Genomic DNA, 21251 nt, shown 5'->3' with positions numbered 1-21251 from the left:
CCATCGCGATGGAGACGCGGCTCTGAGGTCTGGAATCGAGAACTGCGAACGGACAATTTAATTATAGTATGTAGTTTTGATAATTAAATTGTCACATAGTATATAATTCTGATGTGTGAGTCTTTTTATGGAAAGAGGTTTTAGCAGTTTACCAAATTCCAGATCGCAGAGTTAAGATTAAATGAATTTAAGGGTTTGCTTATGATTTTGTAGAGTTTCATTAATACGTTTGAGGGTATTTTATTGATTAAGTGGATATAATTAATCCATTAAGTAATTGTAAGGTCCTTATAATGTGCGTATCAGTTTTATCAAATTTAATTACAAAATTGAGGGTGTTTTGTTAGTTAAATGAAGTTGAGGATTAATGGTTTATATCGGCCAAGTTTTTTATCGAGAATTAAATAGTTGATTTCTTTTTGAGTATGATCCCGTAAATTGGAAATTTAATAAGTACATTATTGACATCAACATTATTCCCTGTAGTCGATTATCGAGTTACTTTGGTAATCAAAATGTAATTATACCACGAAGATCATAATCACGAGTTTTCATCCGAAAGTTTCGTTCGAACGAGAAACACAAAGGCTGTCGATTCTTTTGAAATTCCATGGAATGTAAATACGTCTTTATCAAACGAGAATATGCGTAGTCCGCTATAAAAAGCGGCTTATCATTTAGTAAATCCGGACTTAGAATCTTAAAGCCGAGAAGTTTTATCTGGAGGGAACGAAGAAAATGAAGGCTGTACACTTGGAAATTATATTCTAGATTAATATCTAGAAATTTATATAAAATAATCCAGCTTTCTTATACAAATTACGATACATCCATAACCATATCAATAACTAATAATTGAAACGGACAACGTTAACACTAGAATTATCAAACACTTCAACCGACTTTTCAACATTTCTTTATAAAACTTACAACCGTGTATTCATTAAGATTTGACTCATATTCCAGTACAAGTATTACTAAATCAATTTCATTAACGATTCCTCACAGAAGCATCTGTACCATTTCAGTAATTGTAACAAAAATCAGGAGTGTCATTTTAACCCATTCCTGGCGTCTTCTTTGCAGTTATGAAAAAGAACAGATGTTCCTCTGAGAAATTATTAACGAACTTAGCAATACGCAATCTGAATTGTAAAATAATTAAAGTCTCCATAGATGTATTCTGGGAGTTTCTATAGAGGAATCTCGAAAAGTCAATTTCACCTCTCGAGTCAACTACTCGGTAGTTCTAGTTAAAAACTCCCATTGTTTCCGAATTTCTCCACGGTCCTACTATTCGCCGAGCAGACGCGCCGGGCAGAGTTGAAAGAGTTGATTTGCCGAGGAACGAGCGATCCTCCGCTCATTTAGGCGGCAAAAAGGATCGAAAGGAAGGCGGTGCTCTGGGTGCGGCCTAAACTCGACTCGCGTAGAATAGTTTGGCACGAAACTCCGGGGTCGTTGACACGATCGTCACTTCGCGATGACGATCTTCGGGGGCTGATGTCCTCGCCTGATACCGGATCAACAATGTCTTAATTAACAAACCTCTATCACGGATTCTTTCGCAGAGGAACAATCTGGGAGAACTGAATGCGACGTGCTTCACCCTTTGTGGAAGCTTGTTATCCTAATCAATTCAAATCTCTAGCCCTTCCATCCCAAGCTGGGAGAGAGCAGAGAAATTGAGACCCAATTAACCCATTCGCATCGTAAAAATTCCCGCGTGAAACGAAAGTAATCTCGCGGAAATATTCCGGAAATGTTGCAATAATGTCCGTACGTGGTGATAAGTCGACAGTTTATCAGTGGCCGACGAACGGAGCCTCGGTGCTCGATATTGAAGCGTGTCCGATGAGTAGACCGCGCGATCGGTCTTCTCCTGACCGGGTTAAGGTCGTTGTCCATCTCAGAGTTACAATGACATTGCTATTCGATAATGAGAGAGATTGTCGAAGAAAATGGAGAAAGTGTTAGGCACGTAGAAGTTTGAAATTGAACTTTTTATCGCGTAATAACGTGTCAGGTGATGATTACAGCACACTTAGTGATAGATCATTCGACAGCTGAGTTGAGGTTTGGAACATTAAATCTCTCTATTTGGAAAACTAACTTGCATACAAGTGATCATCAGCTAGTTTTCTTTTCTCTGTTGTTTAAGCAGTTGATATATAAATTTAGCTTCATCTGCTGAAGATTGAATGCATTAAATTTCCCTATTTTAAAGACTAAGTCTCAAGCAAATCGTTGAATTATTCAAACAACAAAAAATCATCAGTTAGTTATGTTTTTTCCATTGGTTAAGCAATTGATATATAAATTTAGCTTTATCCACTGAAGATTTAACGCATCAAATCTTCCTATTTGAAAGACTAAGTCTCAAACAAATGATCTAATTACTCAAACAAAAGATCATCGGCTAGTTTTCTTTCTATCGTTTGAGCAATTGATACATAAATTTAGCTTGATCTGCTGGAGATTTAGTACATCAAATTTCCCTATTTGGAAGACTAAGTCGCAAATAAATCATTGAATTATTCAAACAACAAAAGATCATCAGTTACTTGTCTTTTTTCTATTGTTTAAGGAGTGTAAATGATCGAACTACTCAAACAAGAGATCAACTTAATTTAGCTTCATCCGCTGAAAGTTTAGTACATCTCAAACAATCTTGAAAAAGTGGAACAATCGGACATCGTGCGCGTCGACACGGCAACACGTAAGCCATCGAAGCTGCAGAACCGTTAATTAGAAAGACACCTTTTACCCTTGCGCCGTTCCGCTAGACATCAAGTCATCTCGCAACTGTACTTACGCGACGCCGCGCCGCGGCACGCTAAATTTAACCGTTTTCAGCCGGACCCGCGCCCGTAACGCTGTTTGAGTCATCGACGGAATTTTTGACGCTTGGCCAATTACTCTTGCCGCGAGGCACAATGTTGCCCCGTGTTCCTCCCGCTCCGCCGCGATCCAATGATCCATCCCCCCGATAAGGAACAAAATATTCCGTCAGTTTGTGTCTCGTCAGACGTAAGACACCGCGCTTCTTCTTCGTTCTTGGAACACGTTTGGAAAGTTTTAATTAGTTCTCGGAACGCGAGTCGGATTATCGTTCCTCGTTCGTCTTGAAACTTTACTGGGGTCAGTAGCGAATCATTGTAAATTCCTGTGCTTTGCGTGTTGATTAATATTTGCTGCTAATGATATTCCCGGGTTATTAATGGTTGTTTCGTACTTATTTAGGAAGTTTCTAGTCTACACAATTTCTACTAACCTCGATTTACTTAGATGAAATTTAGTCCCTCAGATTTCTTGTTTTTTAAGAATTATGGAATAGTGTGTTATTGAACGTGATTTTATAAACTGATATTCAACGAACAATTTAGCACTAGAACTACCGTGCATTTGTCGAATTCGATATGTAATCCTAAAAATTGCAACAATAGATTGTTTCGATTTCCATAGATTCTTTCTCTAATATTTAGGTGAAACTATTTATTTTCCAAATCATTTCGCGTACTGAATAATTCGAAAGTATCACTGATCACAAAATAAGCGAACTAAATTGTAACAATACATTGTTTCGATTTCCCCAGATTCTTTCTCTAATATTTAAGTGAAACTATTTATTTTCCAAATCATTTCCAGTGAAACTATTCATTCTTCAAATCATCTCCAGTGGAACTATTTATTTTCCAAATCATTTCCACTGAAACTCTTCATTTCCCAAATCATCTCCAGTGAAACCATTCATTCTCCAAATCATTTCCATTGAAACTATTCTCCAAATCATTTCGCGAATACTTCGAAAACATCGCTAATCACGAAATAAGCGAACCAAAACCGATCGGTACCAGTTAGGTTAATGCCGATAATGGCGAGGAATGTCTCGGACGGAGAAAAATGTAAACGCGAGGCACGGTTATCGAATTCGCCGCACGCTATAAGCGTTTCGCCGCGATTAATGGGACTTTCGCGTGTCCTCCCCTGGACTCAAAGGCCGAGCGAAAGGGCAACGTGTTTCCCCAGGTGCCCGTGGATCGTGGCTCGCGCGAAATCGCGCGATATAATCGCGGCGGAGCCTTGACCCGCGCGGAACACGCGCCGATTCTTTTTTTTTTCCCCGCTCGCGAATCCGTTCTCACGACACGCCGCTTCCACGATCGAAATCTGCGCTTACGGTAACTTGTTCCACACTTTTTTCGAGATCTCGCCGAGGACGTAACCTTTCAACTCGACGCGTCTTCGGTCCTTTCATTCTCGCACCGTGTGATTTCCTTCGGTTTGCTAATTTATCTCCCGCTTTGTTGAAAGACTTGTCGGAAGCACTGAGAAAATATTTTCAAATTCTTCGATTGTTTCTTTGAGAGATGTTTTCTGAGAAGAATTCGAGGAAGAAACGAGATTTAAAGTGTGAAGCTCGTGCGGATGTTATTTTATACGGATAATTGAAAATTAAATTGAAAGTTTAAATTAAAAATTCATTACTTTCTGACTAAATATCAACGATATTTCTCGCAAGTAACACAATTGATTATCTTCTATAAATTAAGAGAGAACTATTTTACTTCGATATTTTATGTGTTGATACATTACACAAGGTTTTAATATTGAAAATTTTATAAGTTTGCTGCGTCGTATCAGGTGGCGACTGTAAGGCGCCCCTCGAGTGCAAAGGGTTAATGGTATAATTAATCCGAATAGATCGTTAGAATTTTATTTCACAAAATGCGTTCGTGTTTGGAGCCGAGAAGTTTCGAAAGAGTAAAATATTCGTTCCCGTTTGCTTCTTGGAATTTAGAACACCGGACCAGATTGCGCAACCTCGCGAAACCCGATTATTCGGCCAGTTCGATGTAGCTTGATCATCGATCAACCCGCGAACGCTGCCAAAACTCGGCCGTGATCGCTGGACATTGGCGAGCTCACTCGAGACCCGGTCCCACGTAGTCGCGTGCTTTCGGTGATTCACGCGGCACACGTGTTACTCACGTTTATTGTCGATGGAGGCCAGAAATCCGCGGTGTTTTCAAAACGTTTCGACGATGAACCATAGAAACGCTGACGAATATTCTTTTCGGCTATGCGATCGAGGGTTTCTCGATTTTGAATTTCCTTCGGAAATTCGACGATTAGCACTCCAGGTTGTTTTGTAATCTATCAGCAACTGCAACTAATTTTTATAAATATTCAAAGCGAAAATGAGAAATGCTGTAACATTTCTTTGGTCTTTTATTCTCCTTAGTAGAAAATTTGGATGTGTGGAAAATCGAATAATTTTAGGGTGGTTTCTTTAAGATTGATTAAAATATTTAATATTACAGCTGGTGCAATATTGGAGCCTACAGAGTTCAAAGGGTTAAGATAGTTTACTATAGATTTCTTTTTCTCACCAATATAACTCAAAAGTTTCCCTTGTTCCTCGAAGTTTGAGTTTAATCGCGCGATTAGATTTCATTACTGTCACTTATCAATCTTCAAGATCTCGATGACCCGATTCCGAGCCTACAGAGTTCAAAGGATTAAACCTTGCGTTACGCACCAACGCATAAAATCGTGTCAGTTGCCAAAAACATCATTAACATTTAGCAAAAAGTAATCAATATTTGCTTATATAAAATCTTATATAAAATCCATGAAAACAGAAACTACATCAATACCGAACAAAACATCTCCACATTCCGCACACCCCCGAAAACCTCCCCCGAGAATGGCGTCGCGCGTCGGCATTCCGCGTCGTCGGGGGAAGGTTGGATCGTCGCAGAATCATGCGACGAAGCGTATCGACTCGTCCTTGAGGGAAAACCTCGGTCCCGCCCACGCGGAAGACGCGTCCGTTGGTGTCCTCAAGGGTTGCCTGAGTCATGGGGGTGAACGTGGCACGCCGTTGAGCGGGCTGGTCGATACCGCCGCCTCCGGGGGCGAAACAGTTCGTTCTTGGCGCTGATAGTCGTCGGATCGCGCGCGTCCATGGGCCAGCAACTGTCCAGCCGGGGTATTTTTCCCTTCCTGAGGCCCGGCAGCGGCGCCGAGCGGCGGAAGATCATGGCCACCGAGAGCCTGGCCAGCAAAGTCTCGAAAACGGTACGCCGTGTCGTGATAACGAACGCTCGCACCACATTTTCCCCCGCGGCAACGCGAAGAAACGCGGCACAGTTATCGTGATACGTTCGTTCGATCAATAGTCGCCGGAAATGTTATAGTTAGCCGTCGTTCCCCGGCAGCGGAATGTAACAGTTTCTTCGTGATGTAGTCTACGACTATGTCTTGCGTATTCAAGCTGTGCGAGTGGAGTGTAGGTTAATACGTTGAACGCTGCATGATTTCACAGAGGAAAATCTTGATTTCAGTAAAGCCGCAAAATGTCAATTGCAAGCTTAGATCTGACGTAGATGAACTCAAATTCAACAATCACATCTTCCGTTAGTCATAAGTTGACTAATTATTGACCGTTAGATTAGTTTAATCAGTTCAATTCAGTGTTTCGATAGTTTCAATACTTTCTTGGAAACGCGTTGCGACATATGCTGCAGCCACGAGGTTAACCCTTGGCAGTCCTATGTGGAGTCAGACTCGACATATTTTATTGCAACAATTTTTTCTATATTTATTTGTAGCATCACAATTGTATCATTTAAAGGTAACATGATTGAAGTTCGAATTATTGAAGTTTCAGTCACTGACATTTCAGTCGTCGGAATGTGAATTACTGAAATTCGGATTCTTGAAGTTTGAATTACTGACGTTTGAATCGTTGGAATGTGAATGATTAAAATTGGGATTCTTGAAGTTTGAATTACTGACGTTTGAATCGTTGGAATGTGAATTGCTGGAATTCGAATTGTTGGGATTTCAATGATTGAAGTTGAAACTAAGAGCACTTCAATATCATAGACCGCAAAGGGTTAAATTAAATTCTTTCAACCGGATCGATTAAAAGGACAGATCCCGTGAAAACCGCGTCCAGCATGAATTTTTTTCTCGTTGGAACGTTAAAAACTCCATGGGAACGAAAGGGTGAACTGGGTATTGCTTGGCAGAAGAGGCTCGTCGCTAGAGCTGATCGAGTGCAACGATAATTGGCTTTTTAATCTCGAGGAGGACGATAAGCGTCGTGAACGGAGCCCGTTCAGTCGCGTGTTTTACGCGTCGCGAGCCCGATGGAAGGGACGCGCGCGTAATTAGAGGCCGCGCGACGCCGATCAAATTGCAGAGAGGATCCCGATCGACGATCATACGCGATATATCTGGTTCATTGAAGAATTACGGCGGCCGCTCGTTCCGTTTGAGCCACTGCCCCTTGCGTAACCCTGCCCGACCTTTGCCCGCGGCTTGATCGGTGGTTCACGCTCTCCGGAAGACCATCCTTCTTGTTTGCTGTTACATTAGGGCTGATCGATCTGCCTTCATTATTTATTCACGCCGGAATACACAAGCTTTGGAATGATAGAACTTTAGAGCAGAAAGCTTGTCGCTGTAAATATTCCGTAGGTCTTACTTGATATTTGTAATTAACATGAAGAACGAACACTGTTTTTCTTAGTTTCAAGCTTCATTATTGTCTATGTATTTCTATTTATTTTGAGTATAAATATTGCATATTTCGTATTAACCCTTTGCACTCGAAAGCTTTTCACTAGAAATATTCAATATTCTTCGATGAGATACAGACGATGTTCTTTGAAGCTAATTAACGAAGAAACGTATATATATTAAAGAGGAAAGTTATTTTATTTCAATATTCCATATATTGGTGCATCATACAAAGCTTAATATTATATATAAGACTTTAATTTTGCAAATCAAATCAAGTGGTGACTGAGAGTCTCCCGAGTGCAAAGGGTTAATGTTTCCTCTCTATATATCTATTTCTCTTTACTTTAAGTACAAATATTCCACACTTCCTATTCAAACATCGTTAATATTTTTCTCAACCAACGCAAAAACCGAACTCCGTTCACCCAATTTCATTGTTACAATTCTTATCGCGACACGCGCACGGATGCTTGTAAAATGCAAATATCAGCTTAACACTAAAACTACCAGACGGGTCGAAATGACCCATTACAAAAGATAACAAATGTTTTTCTAAGAAATTATTAAACAAATGACTTTAGCAATGCGCAAATTGAATTAACATCGCCACAGTTTCAATAGACTTTTACAATTTCTATACACAAATTTCAAAACATCAATTTATCTGCTCGCTGGTTTTACTGTTAATGATCTCCAAAGATACTCCCACAATTCCAGTAACGATCAAACAAGAAGAAACACCGTTTATCCCGTGCAAACGAGGATCCGCTGAAAAATCGCCGCGGAATGACGCCGCGAGCGTGGGCGCGGCTTACGTCGAAGAGCATCGACGGTTCTGGGAATTCGAAAAACGTCCAGCGCGACTTCCGCGAATTATTTTCGGACAACGAGGATGTCCGACCGACGTGTCGCGATAAGTATTTCGCGACGGCACCGTCGCGTTTCGCAACGGTTTCGCCTCTTTGTCGCGAACCGTTCGGCCGCCGGTGGATTCATTGAGTGACGAACGCTGAGATCATCCACGAAATTTTCGGTCGGATCCGCGGGAATCGTTGCCAACGGGGCATAGATGTCACCGATATCTTCCCCGGAACCGAAATAGAGCTCGACCGCGAAAGTTCGTCTCGCTACCAATGCCAGCCGCTCGCCTCGAGAGCTTTTCAAGGACTTGTTCAAGGCCCTCGAACTCTCCCCATGGAAGCTCTCGGGGTCTTTGACTTTAGATTCAACGATAACAACGACGTCTTTATAACGAGCGTTACGTTTACAGAAGAAACGATTACACGGGAAACGCGTTGGCAGGGAAACGAAACGCAGGGACGAATTTCGGTAAACAGATCGATGCGGCGAGCCGCCATTGTTACGGGGAGTCGTAGCAACGGGTATACTTGATTCTGTTCTTTGTTCAGCTCCCACTAGTGAATAGTTTCGTTCTATTGTGTTAGTATTTATGCTAGCTTATGTTAGATCGTATTTACTTTTATTACAATCATAAACAAACTTGAACAAACACTTGAAATTAATTTAATTAACCTTTGGTTGGACTGATATGCTGATAATCGAAGAACCGCTCGATCAACAGGTCGCTTAATAGCTATTCGTCTAGCGAATTTTATAAAATTTTACAACCGATTTAACGTCTTTTTGTCCTGTGTACTATATCGGAATCGCGCATAATTCTTTTTATCGTTTCCCCCGTGTTTTTACGACTGTTTACGATCAAGACGCGTAAAAAATTTGATCTTTCCTTTCGGGTCGTGAATGTCAGTCTGCAATAAAGTTCCGAGGAACGTCAGCGATTTTGTGTGATAATCGTTATATTCGAACTCTACTCCGTCAATGTTTCCCCTTTAGTTTACGCGTCGAATTCCGCTAATTGGAAGCTGCGACGCAGCGCGACCGCGATCGCGATCGAGTTCTCGGAATGCTTCCCCGATGACCGTTTAATTGTACCTTGTACGATCTGCAGGGTTTAATTATAGAACGGCGGAAGGAATTGATATCGTTATCGTGCTCACGGCCGCGATAACGGGATATTATTAGCAGCTCGTTTATAAATAAACCGAATTCGTGCGACAACGTCGCGCGCGAGATTTCAAGTTCAAAGTCCCTCGATTCGCCTCGCGGCGTTTCAATTTCCCGCCAGACACTGCTGTCGTGAATGTTTATACAGGGTGTCTCCTAACGTGACGATTTCAAATAACTCGTAAAGTATCGTACGAGAAAATGTTTCAAAAAGTTGCGTGGTATCTAGGATACACAGTGCTCTAATCTGTTTTTTGTTAGCTTACTTTTTTATTGAGATATTAGGGTCACCTTCAGATTTTTAAATGGAATGTCTAATAGTCTTTTTTGAGTTCGGATTACTTTTTTACGCAGAATTCAATGGTTTATCCGAATTCGAATATCTCAATAAAAAAGTAAGGTAATATGAGTATAATCTCTGAGAAATTATTAAAGTCATTTAGCACTACGCAAATTGAATTGTAAATCAAAGTCTGAATTTTGCAATTATTAGCAAGGTAACAAATGTTTCTCTGAGAAATTATTAAAGTCATTTAGCACTCCGCAAATTGAATTGTAAATCGATTAAAGTCTGAATTTTGCAATTATTAGAAAGGTAACAAATGTTTCTCAGAGAAATTATTAAAGTATGAAGAATTGTGAATTAATTAAAGTCCGAATTTTGCAATTATTAGAAAGATAACAAATGTTTCTCTGAGAAATGATTAAAGAAATTCATTCAGCACTACGCAAATTGAATTGTGAATCAATTGAAGTCAGAACAGATGCACTCTCGGAGTTCCTATAGCGAAATTTTCAAAAGTCAATTGAACTACCCGTTAGTTTTAGTGTCAAGTGATCGGTAGTTAGCGTTAACCGCATCGGTTTCTCAGCGATTCGCTCGTCGACCGATGAAATTCGAGCGCAGAGGTCCTCAGGCATTTCTCCCCGGCCACTTCCGGTACTGACCGGGCCACTTACGTAACGGGCGACCGCGGAGGAACGCGAAATTTCGAGACAATCCGTGCACGCGTGAGAAACTGTCGGCGTCGAGTGATGCGGCGGCTATTTCTGGTCGAGGGAAAATAGAAACAGCGTCGCGGTTCGCAGGACCACGCTGAAAAATCGGTGGTCACGTGTTGCACCTTGACGCCGGAACCGAATTTAACGCGCCACTTGTAAATCGCATCTCTGGCTTAGTATACGTCGCGACAGCCGGATCGGATCTGTCGATCCCTCTCCGTGTCGCGCTCGATCGATCCTGTAGAGGAGAACGAGACACCTGTCGTCCTCTCGCGAAACGAACCGTAGATCCTTCGATCCCGAACGAGACGAATTTGCCGATTTTGTGGGAAGAACTAGAGAATTTTTTCGAGATTTTCAGAGACTTTCGAATCGATTGTTTTGATCTTTGAGAGGATCGTTTGTTGATTTTTCGATCGACGATCGAATCCTTTGCGAGAATGAGTGCACCGTGGCCAGTGCATCGCTGCGTGACGCAACGTAAGATTTTCGATCGCGCGCACGCGGTAAGTCTTCGCTGAGATTCTCTTTCGCTTGGTCTGATCGTAACGTTGGTTCTTCGTGTGTTCCGACGATGTGTCAACCCTTTGCGAATGTACGTCGACGTTTCGAGATGGAATGTTCTTTTGGGAGACTGAGCTGATGAATGGTTTGGTTACTCGAGCGAGAGATCAGCATAGTTTACTTTTTCTATTAATTAAGCAATTGGTAATGTAATTTAGCTTCATCTGCTGAAGGTTTAGTACATGTCAAAGAATCTTCGTTCGCAAAGGGTTAACTTCAGAAAATTTGTTGCGCCTGTTGTATCTTACAGTCGATAGAATGCATGATAAAACATAGAAACACTTTAAGATCAAGGAGTTTATTAATCTGGAAGAAGATACGATCTTTTCATCTCGAATTAAGTTGTCACGAAAGAACGAAGACCATAACAAGTTTCATCCTCCACTCTAGGTACTTTCCAATACAACTTTTCCTTTTGTAAACCATAATTTCGATTTTTTCATAGAAAATTTGATTCCCGATTATTTATAATTCGTCAGATTCCTTAATTATAAATCTAAGAAGTCATACGAGCTATCTCTTTATTTAGAAATATCATTTTTCATCCTCCACCTTAGATACTTTCCAATACAACTTTTCCTCTCGTAAACCATAGTTTCGATTTCTCCCTAGAAAATTTGATTCCCAATTATCTACAATTCGTAAGATTCCTTAATTACACATTTAACAAGTTACACGAACTATCTCTTTATTTAGAAACATCATTTTCCTTCTCAATAGCCGTGAAACAGGTTGTTCGTCCTGTTTTCACGGATTCTGTGGATGACGCTTCAGCTGTCGAAAAAAGGAAACGACCGATGAACGCGCATATAATCGAGCGTTCCATAAATACTCCTCGCGCAATCGTGACGAAACGTTCCGATGCGTTTTATCCGCGTTCGCGACCTTCCCGTTTCCCAGTTCTCATGGGAAAGTTTATTTTCCCGTGACCAGGAGGAAGGATATGGACGCGCTTTGCAACGGCCGCGTGGACCGACGAACTCGTTCGAGGCTACAATAGGCTCCGGCGACGATTTATTTTCATTCGCGCCTCGACTCGTCCAGCTATTTGAAAGGAACGTCGCTGACGTAAACGGCTTGTCGAAATATCTGGAAGTCGACGGAGACCGGTACATTTAATTCCGTCGAATTTCGTTCGCGCGCCGTGTCGCCGAAATACTCCGGGCGGGCTCGTCCGAGAATAAAACAAAAATCTACGATCCAGAGTTACTGGAGCTTGACTGACGTCGCTCCGTGACGTTCATCGCCGCGAGAGATCTTGCTAGAGTATATTCGTCACGTCGGAGCGAGCTTTGAGCGATCATTCTCGTGATACAGTTCGCTGAACGCGAAGCAAATCGAGTTAACCCCTTGACGTTCTATTTGTTTTCGCTACTAATCTCGTGTAACATTTTACTATCGGCTATTTAGAAAAGAAGTAGCAAGATTTTCCATTCTACTTCAAGCGGAAGTTTCGTTTGAAGATAATACATTGCTAATAGCGAAATAGTTATGCGCTTTGATCCGTGGATAATGAAGAACATTGTTGTCAATTTAGTCTAGAAATCACGCGTCTCACTCGTCATTGTACGGCAAGGGGTTAAATCGGGCCATCGGAATCTCAAAGATTAATAATAAGTGACAGTAATGAAATCTAATCGAATCTAACGATTCAGTAATTCGATTTTCAGTAATTCACATTCCGACGACTGAAATTCCAGTGGCTGAAACTTCAATAATTCGAACTTCAATCATGTTACCTTTAAATGGTACAATTGTGATACTACAAATGAATATAGAAAAAATTGTTAAAACAGGTAGAGGTTGCAATAAAATAGAGTCTGACTCGACACAGGACTGCAAAGTGATAAAGCTCGAAACCTGAGAAAAATCGAATCGTACTACTCCAGCCGCAGAAATCGCCGGAACAGCTGCAGCTAAGACCAATCGATCGCTCGCAGAGCAATCGCGCGACTGTTAGTTTCCCGCGCGACTATAGTCTCGTATAATAACGCGTTCCACGATAAGAGCGCCGATCGGCGCGGCCACGTGGACGCGACGAACCGGAGGGAGAGGCGGAGGACCGATCGCAAGGTGGCCCGAGACGGCGGGAAACGTCGGCGACGACAGGGACCGCGGCTCGTGACGACACGCTCGGATTATATTTAGAGAAATACGTCAGTAGCCGACCGGAGAGGTCGAGCAGCGGCCGATGAGCTTTCGACAGGCCAGACTGTTATGGAACTTTGTCGCGGAAAGTCGTTCGCGAAGCTTCCCGCGCGAGGAATCGGGCAGCTCGCTGCGGGATTCCGTCGACAGTGATTCTCGCGCGGTTCTTTCGCGGATTTCTTGACAATAGATTCACGGACGTTTATTCTGAACTTTATTGTTTCTAGGAAATCACGCGCTCGTCTATATAGATCGCGGAAATTGTAACTTCAACGCCAGACTGTCGCAATGCATTCGCGTTGTTGAATTAAAATCGAGTTGAACTGATACTAAAATAATTAAAAAATGCAGTACTCGTCAGATTGACGGGTTCCGTGTATCTAGTGTTAAACAATCTGCCGTTCGAGACAATTCGACGCGAGCGGAAGTTCCCGTTGGCATTTCACGAGTGAAGCGCGCCGATCTTTCGAGCGATCGGAGGATGTCGGGCGTCGCCAAGGTGTTCCGGAGGTACGGAAATTACCATGAACATCCAGTTCGGACGAGTTTGTAGATTTTGTATCTTTCTGCTGCTTCGTGCAACTTCTCCTTTTAATGGAGATGTTATCTTGAATGATCAGTGAGGCGGATCTCGGAGAATAACACGTTCGTCGATCGGCTTCGTCAAATGTTTTGGACTTTCGTAGCGAGTGTCGCGGTCGAGGATTAACAAGAACTGCCAGATGCGTTGAAATGACATTCCTGATTTCTTTTTGCAATTGTTGTGGAGATAACAGATGTTTTTCTGGCGAATTAATGGAGAAATTTACGTAGTGCGCGAAGTGAGTTGCAAATGAATTAACCCTTTGACGAATGTCGACATTCCGGCGAGATCAGATGTTCATATTTGGAAGACTGAGTCGTAAACAAATGATTTAATTGCTCGAATAGCAAGAGATCAGCACGTAGTTTCCTATTTTTCAGAGAATCTTCGTCCGCAAAGGGTTGAAGTCTGAATAGATGCACTCTTGCTGTTTATAGAAGAATTTCAATGAATCGATTTAACTGTCAACACTAAAACTACCAGGGATTAAAATGACTTATCCTTGATTGTTCTTTTACAGTTATTGAAAAGGTACAGAGATTTCCGCGAGAAATGATTAACACGTTAAGCGCCACGAAAATCTTAAGCGTTTTCCCATAGTTTGTCTTTCGTAGCAAAGAAAAGTAGGAATAATGAATTGTTTGGCGTTGCAACGTTTGCGTTATTATCAACTTAGTTGCCTTATTAAACATTTTTATTTCACATCGGTTGTCTCGTATGTTACGATTGTTTTTTTAGTCGTTCAGACGCGTCAGTCACCAGTGACTGACATAGCGCTTAACGTGTTAACGAAGCTAATTCGGTGATAGCAGAACTGAGACACGAGTCGATTGAAGCCTTAACACGTTCGCAGTAAAAATTTTAACACTAGGTTTACGGAACGCGTCGAATTGACGCATATTGGATTTTAGAAATATTATTTTGTAAATGTTTAACATGACATGTACCCTAACTACCTGCTATCAAATCTCCAGTTTCAATCTAAATAAACGAGCATCGATTCTTTTAGGAATAACAGAATGAAGTGTACAATAAATTCCCGTAACCTAGTATTAATGAACAAAAATAGAAAAAAAGCAAATGCCGTACTCCGAGGGTTAATAAGCTGTTTTTGACGAGTATACTCGTCACGAAGAAATGACAAGGTTTCGTGTTACTAGTACACTCGTCGAAACAGTTGACTGATTAAAGGAATAATTTTCGAAAAAACCAATTTCATAGGTACACGTTATTCGAATGAAAATCTCAGAAAAACTGATTTCCAGTAATGAATACGTACGCATACCAGAATAAAGTGCAGACTTTTTAAAGAGATCGCAACAGCCAACTGGTTAATTGGTATTCGCACGTCGTTAGTGGCGAACGAGTGGAGAGCATTGATAAAATTGTGCGCGCGCGGGGCACAGTGGACCGTTTGTGGTCCGCGTCGCGATCCTATCTTAGCCTGCACTACCGCGAATTAACGTCGTTAGCTAACACGCCATAAGTGGGCCTTCGATGGCACGTTAATTCCCTGCAACGCGCGTTGAATATTAAACGTCTATCCCCGCGGGAATGCTCCCCGCGACTCGCGTCGAGGGCTTCGTCGAAAGTTGCCGCAACTTCGAGCTGATACTTCCCAAAAGGAAATCGTCGAATGGAATCTCGCCTTCGTTGAGATCGACCTTTTGTATCGTGCACAGCGTTCGCGAAATATGTGTTTTCGTATCGACACTTCGAACCTGTGGGAATAAGATATTTTAACCAGTTAACTGTGGAATTCAGTTAAAAACCTCTCGTTCTGCGCGATAAAATAAAATGGAGCTTGTACTCGTCGAATGCAGGGCGAATGCACGTAGAGTATATTTTAATGAAAGATCAAAGCGAGACAAAGAAGAATTAATGTTAATATTATAACTGGTGCAATATTGGAGCCTACAGAGTTCAAAGGGTTAATACCATGCTTTCCCCGGTGCACGGTCGTTGCCATAGAACTTATAATCCATCCTTACAATTCTCATAGAAATTGCGTGTCAATCGTATCAAACACTTGAATCCTCCAATCGAATAGTTTTACAAAAAACAAACATCCGAAAACTCCATTTAACCTGATACGCTATAAAAGCATCTACAAGCGTGCATCTTAAATCCGTCAATCTTAAACGCCCATCAGACGTTCTCGAGTGTTGCTAGTATTTACGGCCGAGCTGCGCCCGCCATGGCTCGCGAACATTTCGCGTTGCACTTCCGGGAATTATTTATCAAACACCGTTTTCCACGAAGCACCTCGAACGCCCAATTCCCGCTAGGCACATCAAAGTCCCGGGTTATTTGGCTAGCTGATTAGAGCGTCGCCTTTGAAATTCAAATTTGATGGCGGAGTCCGCAGCTCGGGAGCTCTTGGCCCGAAGTTATTTTAGCGTCTCCACTTACTCAAAAGAAAAAAGCGAAATAGAAAACCTGTGCAACTATTTAACGAACCGAGCAAACTTGTCAAGCCATCGATTAACATGTTAATGTCCTTCGCAGGAGCAAAGAAGCCTGAAGGCCGGCGACCTGTCGCACCAAGAGAGCAACAACATGGCGGCGTCCACGATGAAACTGCAGAGCGACTCGTTCAGCTCGGAAAAAGTGAGTATTCGGAGATCCTCGCGCGCGGCTGATAATCATTCGCGAGCGACGCGATAAAAAGAACGCAGCAGACGTTCGCGGGAGTAGTTTTCCATCGCCGAGGTCCGATTTTCCGCGGAGACGTCCGCCGAGCGACTCGCCAATCGCCGATCGCGTTCTTCTCCTCTTGGCCCGCCACCAAGGAATCCGCTTCCCCGTTCGGCCGGCCGGCCACAAATCTTCTGCGTTTGATAGCGTCTGCGTCCGTTTGGCTCCCGACGTGCGCCAGAGTCGCAGCTCGCGTTCTCGCGGCGCGAACGGCCCGGCCGCGCGCATTGCAAAGTGGGAACCACGGATTTAAACGGTGGTCAGCTGGCCGCCGGCGTTCAGTCATTCTCGGTTTCCCGTGCGCCGCGGGCCCTCGTTCCCGTGAGACGACGCGACGCCGGAAACCGCGACCATGAGGAAGTGGAGCCTGGATTCTAGGATGGTACCAGTTCGTTTCTCTCGTTTCGACTTCCGTTGCAAACTACAGCTTAGAACTGTGATCGTTGGATGTTGGTAGAAATATTTCTGTCCGAACTCCACGACGAAAGCGATGGGAATATTCGAGCCGTTACGTGGCGATACAGAAATAATGTTTACATTGCCCACGGTCGCCGGACGTGACACAGAACGTGATAATTTTCCCCGGTGCGATCCGCCGCTGCGTTCCTCTGGCCAGTGCCAAGTGTTCGTTTCTAGTTCGTCGCGAGCTGCGTCTGGTTTGAATCCTCTAACGAGTCTCGTTGCCCGGGAGCTCGAATCTGTTGATAAAAATTAATGGCGCTTACTGTCGGTGATAAGTACTAACGCTAGGGAGACCGAACGAAGTTATCCGAGTGCGTGGTCGCTCGTTCCGAACGGTTTTCTGATCTTTGCTCGTGTTTGCTCTTGCAGAAAGCGATGGCGGCGCAGCAGCAGCGGCAGACGGTCACCTCCACGGGCATCTACAACCACGAGAAGCACATGGCGTCCAGCTCGCAGTCCAGCATCACGATCGCCTCGAAGGGCGTCACCTCGAAGTCCTCGATGATCACTGCCGCGAACGCGGTGAACCAGCTGATGAACGGGATGAGGCCAGCCGAGGACGAGCTGCTCTCCCTGCCTTTGGACGATCTAGACCTCCTGTGCTCGAAGTCCAACCCTCAGGACGTGGACCGAGCGATTTCGAAGTACTGCAGCTTCCTGGACAGCTTCGTGGAGCGCCTGAAGGCGAACGATGGGAAGAACGGCAAGGCTCCGTTGCTCTTGAACCGAGTGAACGAGATCATCAGGAAAGCCTGGGCAGTGCCCACGCACGGGCACGAGTTAGGGTACACGCTGTGCAACACGTTGAGAACCAGAGGCGGCTTGGACCTGCTGATGGCGAACTGCGTGGCCAGCGACAATGACCTGCAGTTCTCCTCGGCGAGGCTGTTGGAGCAGTGTCTGACCACCGAGAACAGGGCGCACGTGGTCGAGCACGGCTTGGAGAAGGTAGTGAACGTCGCCTGCGCGTGCACCAAGAACGCGAACTCGGTGGACCACTCGAGAGTCGGCACGGGCATCTTGGAGCACCTGTTCAAGCACAGCGAGGGCACTTGCAGCGACGTGATCAGGCTGGGCGGTTTGGACGCGGTCCTATTCGAATGTAGGAAGAACGACGTGGAGACCTTGAGACACTGCGCCGGCGCGCTGGCTAACCTGTCGCTGTACGGTGGCGCGGAGAACCAGGAGGCGATGATCAAGAGGAAGGTGCCCATGTGGCTGTTCCCTCTGGCGTTCCACAATGACGACAATATTAAATATTACGCGTGCCTGGCGATAGCGGTGCTGGTGGCCAACAAGGAGATCGAGGCGGCGGTGCTGAAGTCCGGCACGCTAGATCTCGTCGAGCCTTTTGTAACCTCGCACAATCCGTACGAGTTTGCCAAGTCGAACCTGGCGCACGCGCACGGCCAGAGCAAGAACTGGCTGGAGCGGTTGGTGCCGGTGCTGAGCTCGAAGAGGGAGGAGGCGAGGAACCTGGCCGCGTTCCACTTCTGCATGGAAGCTGGAATCAAGAAGCAGCAGGGCAACACGGAGATCTTCCGGATGATAGGCGCGATAGAGCCGCTGAAGAAAGTCGCGAGCTGTCCGAACGCCATCGCGTCCAAGTACGCGGCGCAGGCGCTGCGGCTGATCGGCGAGGAGATCCCTCACAAGCTCAGCCAACAGGTGCCCCTCTGGTCCACCGAGGACGTCAGGGAGTGGGTCAAGCAGATCGGGTTCGCCGAGTGCGCGCAGAACTTCGTTGAGAGCCGGGTGGACGGCGACCTTCTGCTTCAGTTGACGGAGGAGAATCTTAAAGAGGACATCGGGCTCACGAACGGCATCAGGAGGAGAAGATTCACCAGGGAGCTGCAGAACTTGAAGAAGATGGCGGATTACAGCAGTCGGGACACCGGGAATTTGAACAATTTCTTACAGTCCATCGGGCAGGAGTTCTCCATTTACACGTACAGCATGCTGAACGCCGGCGTCGACAAAGACTCGATCAGGAATCTGTCCGAGGACCAGCTGACGACCGAGTGCGGGATCGCGAACAGCATACACCGGTTGAGGATACTGGACGCTATCAAGAACATGCAACACAACCAGCTCGGCTCCTGCGAGGACGAGTCGCCTGACAAGTCGTTGGACGTGTTCGTCAGCTACAGAAGATCGAATGGCTCTCAGTTGGCTAGCTTACTGAAAGTGCATTTGCAGTTGAGGGGTTTCTCTGTGTTCATCGATGTCGAGAGGCTGGAAGCGGGCAAGTTCGACAACAACTTGCTGCAGAGCATCAGACAGGCGAAACACTTCCTCCTTGTGCTCACGCCCAAGGCTTTGGAAAGGTGTATACGGGACACTGAGTGCAAAGACTGGGTTCATAGGGTGAGTCTCGTTGCTCGTTGATCGTTTTGTCTGTGATTGTCGGTGTTGAATGAAACATTCTTAATGCCGTGTTAATATTGTGTGCAGGAAATTGTAGCAGCACTTCAGTCGCAGTGTAATATAATTCCCATCATAGATAATTTTCAATGGCCAGAACCCGAGGAGCTTCCAGAAGACATGCGAGCGGTTTGCCATTTTAATGGTGTACGTTGGATCCACGACTACCAAGATGCCTGCGTAGACAAGCTTGAAAGGTGAGCTTCAATATAATAAACCATATTTTATGGTGTATTCGGTACTTCAGACCCCGCCTACTTCGTCCTGCCTCCTGTGTTCGCTCCGCCTACTATCCCTCCCCTCGCATCATTCTCCGCCTACTGTTCCCTTCCTTCTTATTTGCCACGCCCATTTGTTTAGCGTTACTTGATGTGTTTTTGACCTTAATTGAACAGTTTGTTTTTATTCGATCAGAGGCTCAATTGTACGTTTTAATTTACAGGTTTATGCGAGGCGAAATACCAGTCAGATCGGAAATGTCTGGTGGTATTCCAAGAAGTATTGCGTCCAAGGACGTGACTCAACCGAACACACCGGGTAACACGAATATCCGACAGTCACCAAATTACCAACGTATGCACAGCAATGAGAGCAGGGGCAGCGATAAAGATTCAACAGGTGGGCGGGATTGACTAGAGGGCCCGCCCACAGCTATACCGAGCAGGTCAGCGTGATTTGCAACCTTGCCTATATTTATTCATCATTCAATAACACTAAACTCTGGGGTTGCGACGTTTAACACTATATCTTTTTGTTTCCATGCAGCCAGGACTAACAATCGCTATAAGACAATCACAACTAGGTTAGTTTGTAAAATCAGATTTATATTCGTATTGAAATGGTGTCAATTGCACAGTTGGAACAAAGTCGTCTGATTCATAAAAATAACAAATAACGAAACAAACATTTGGTAACAATCAGAACAATAACCGTCATAACCTCAAATGATCATTTGATTTTGTTCGAACTATAGTCATTGTCCTCTCCACTTGTCTTCCATGTTCTGCTTACCATTGTGGCTATTGTACTCTGCAATGTCATTTGGATTAAAGTTGTTGCTCGACATCCTTAGTCTACGTTAGGATTTTTCATTACCGTAACGTTGAAGTCGTCCAATGTAAGCATGATCCAGTTGTCGTGTTTCATAAATAGACCGCGGATTTTATACATAAACCTTAGTGTGACATATTCAACAAAATGTATTGACATTTTTCTATTGTTCGAATCAAGAGAAACTAAATTATTTGATTTAAACTATCCGCAGTCTACTCATAAGTGTGCATACCCCGTGATGAAATTGTCAAATAGAGTACAAAGACCTGCATGGTCACTCAGTGTACCTATCAGTATATTATTCTGTTAACAGATCACAATTAACAGGTGCCATTCAAATTACAGATTTAGAAAATCGTCGAGTCCGTCCCGTTGGTTAATGGGTCTACCTCCCACTTCTCCACGATTGAAGTTCATTCACACACACCCTGGGGGGAGTCCAGTGCCACGACGACCACCGCGTCATCCTCCTTCACCATCCACCAGATCTCGTTCATTAGAACTACTGGACCAAGAGGAGAAGAAGTCTGTCTCCCCTATCAGGGAGCCGGACCCACAGCCTAGACCAAGGTCCAGAAGCTTGGATGGCTTGTTAGACGAAGATGGTATGATACCAGACATGAAGACTGAAATGTTGTCTGAACAAAACGAAAATAAAAGCAACCTCGAGTCCCTAGACATTCTGAACAGACTGGCTGATCCGAAATCAGAAGAACCTGTTCAAAGTGAATTGGAGGTTAGAGGGAGCAAGGTGGAA

General features: G+C 44.1%; 1 protein-coding gene across 8 annotated transcripts in view; it reads left to right on the top strand.

The window, feature by feature from the left end:
* Window positions 1-20988, top strand: part of Sarm (sterile alpha and armadillo motif) — a 164356-nt gene extending 143368 nt beyond the window's left edge. For 7 of the 8 annotated variants that reach the window (XM_031988614.2, XM_031988612.2, XM_031988610.2 and 4 more), the window contains 5 exons: window positions 16367-16468; window positions 17387-19384; window positions 19472-19638; window positions 19884-20105; window positions 20840-20988. In XM_031988614.2, coding sequence (XP_031844474.1) covers window positions 16367-16468; window positions 17387-19384; window positions 19472-19638; window positions 19884-20073 — 2457 coding nt within the window. In that variant the 3' untranslated portion in view covers window positions 20074-20105; window positions 20840-20988. Of the gene's footprint in view, window positions 1-16366; window positions 16469-17386; window positions 19385-19471; window positions 19639-19883; window positions 20106-20206; window positions 20247-20839 lie in introns of those variants that run through there. The other variant, XM_031988606.2, reaches the window with a different exon arrangement.
* The last annotated feature ends 263 nt before the right edge of the window (window positions 20989-21251 follow it).

Source organism: Nomia melanderi, chromosome 11, assembly GCF_051020985.1.
Source record: "Nomia melanderi isolate GNS246 chromosome 11, iyNomMela1, whole genome shotgun sequence".
Classification (NCBI taxonomy): domain Eukaryota; kingdom Metazoa; phylum Arthropoda; class Insecta; order Hymenoptera; family Halictidae; genus Nomia; species Nomia melanderi.
Note: the sequence above shows the minus strand (reverse complement) of the source record. Positions and strands in the feature narration are given on the sequence as shown.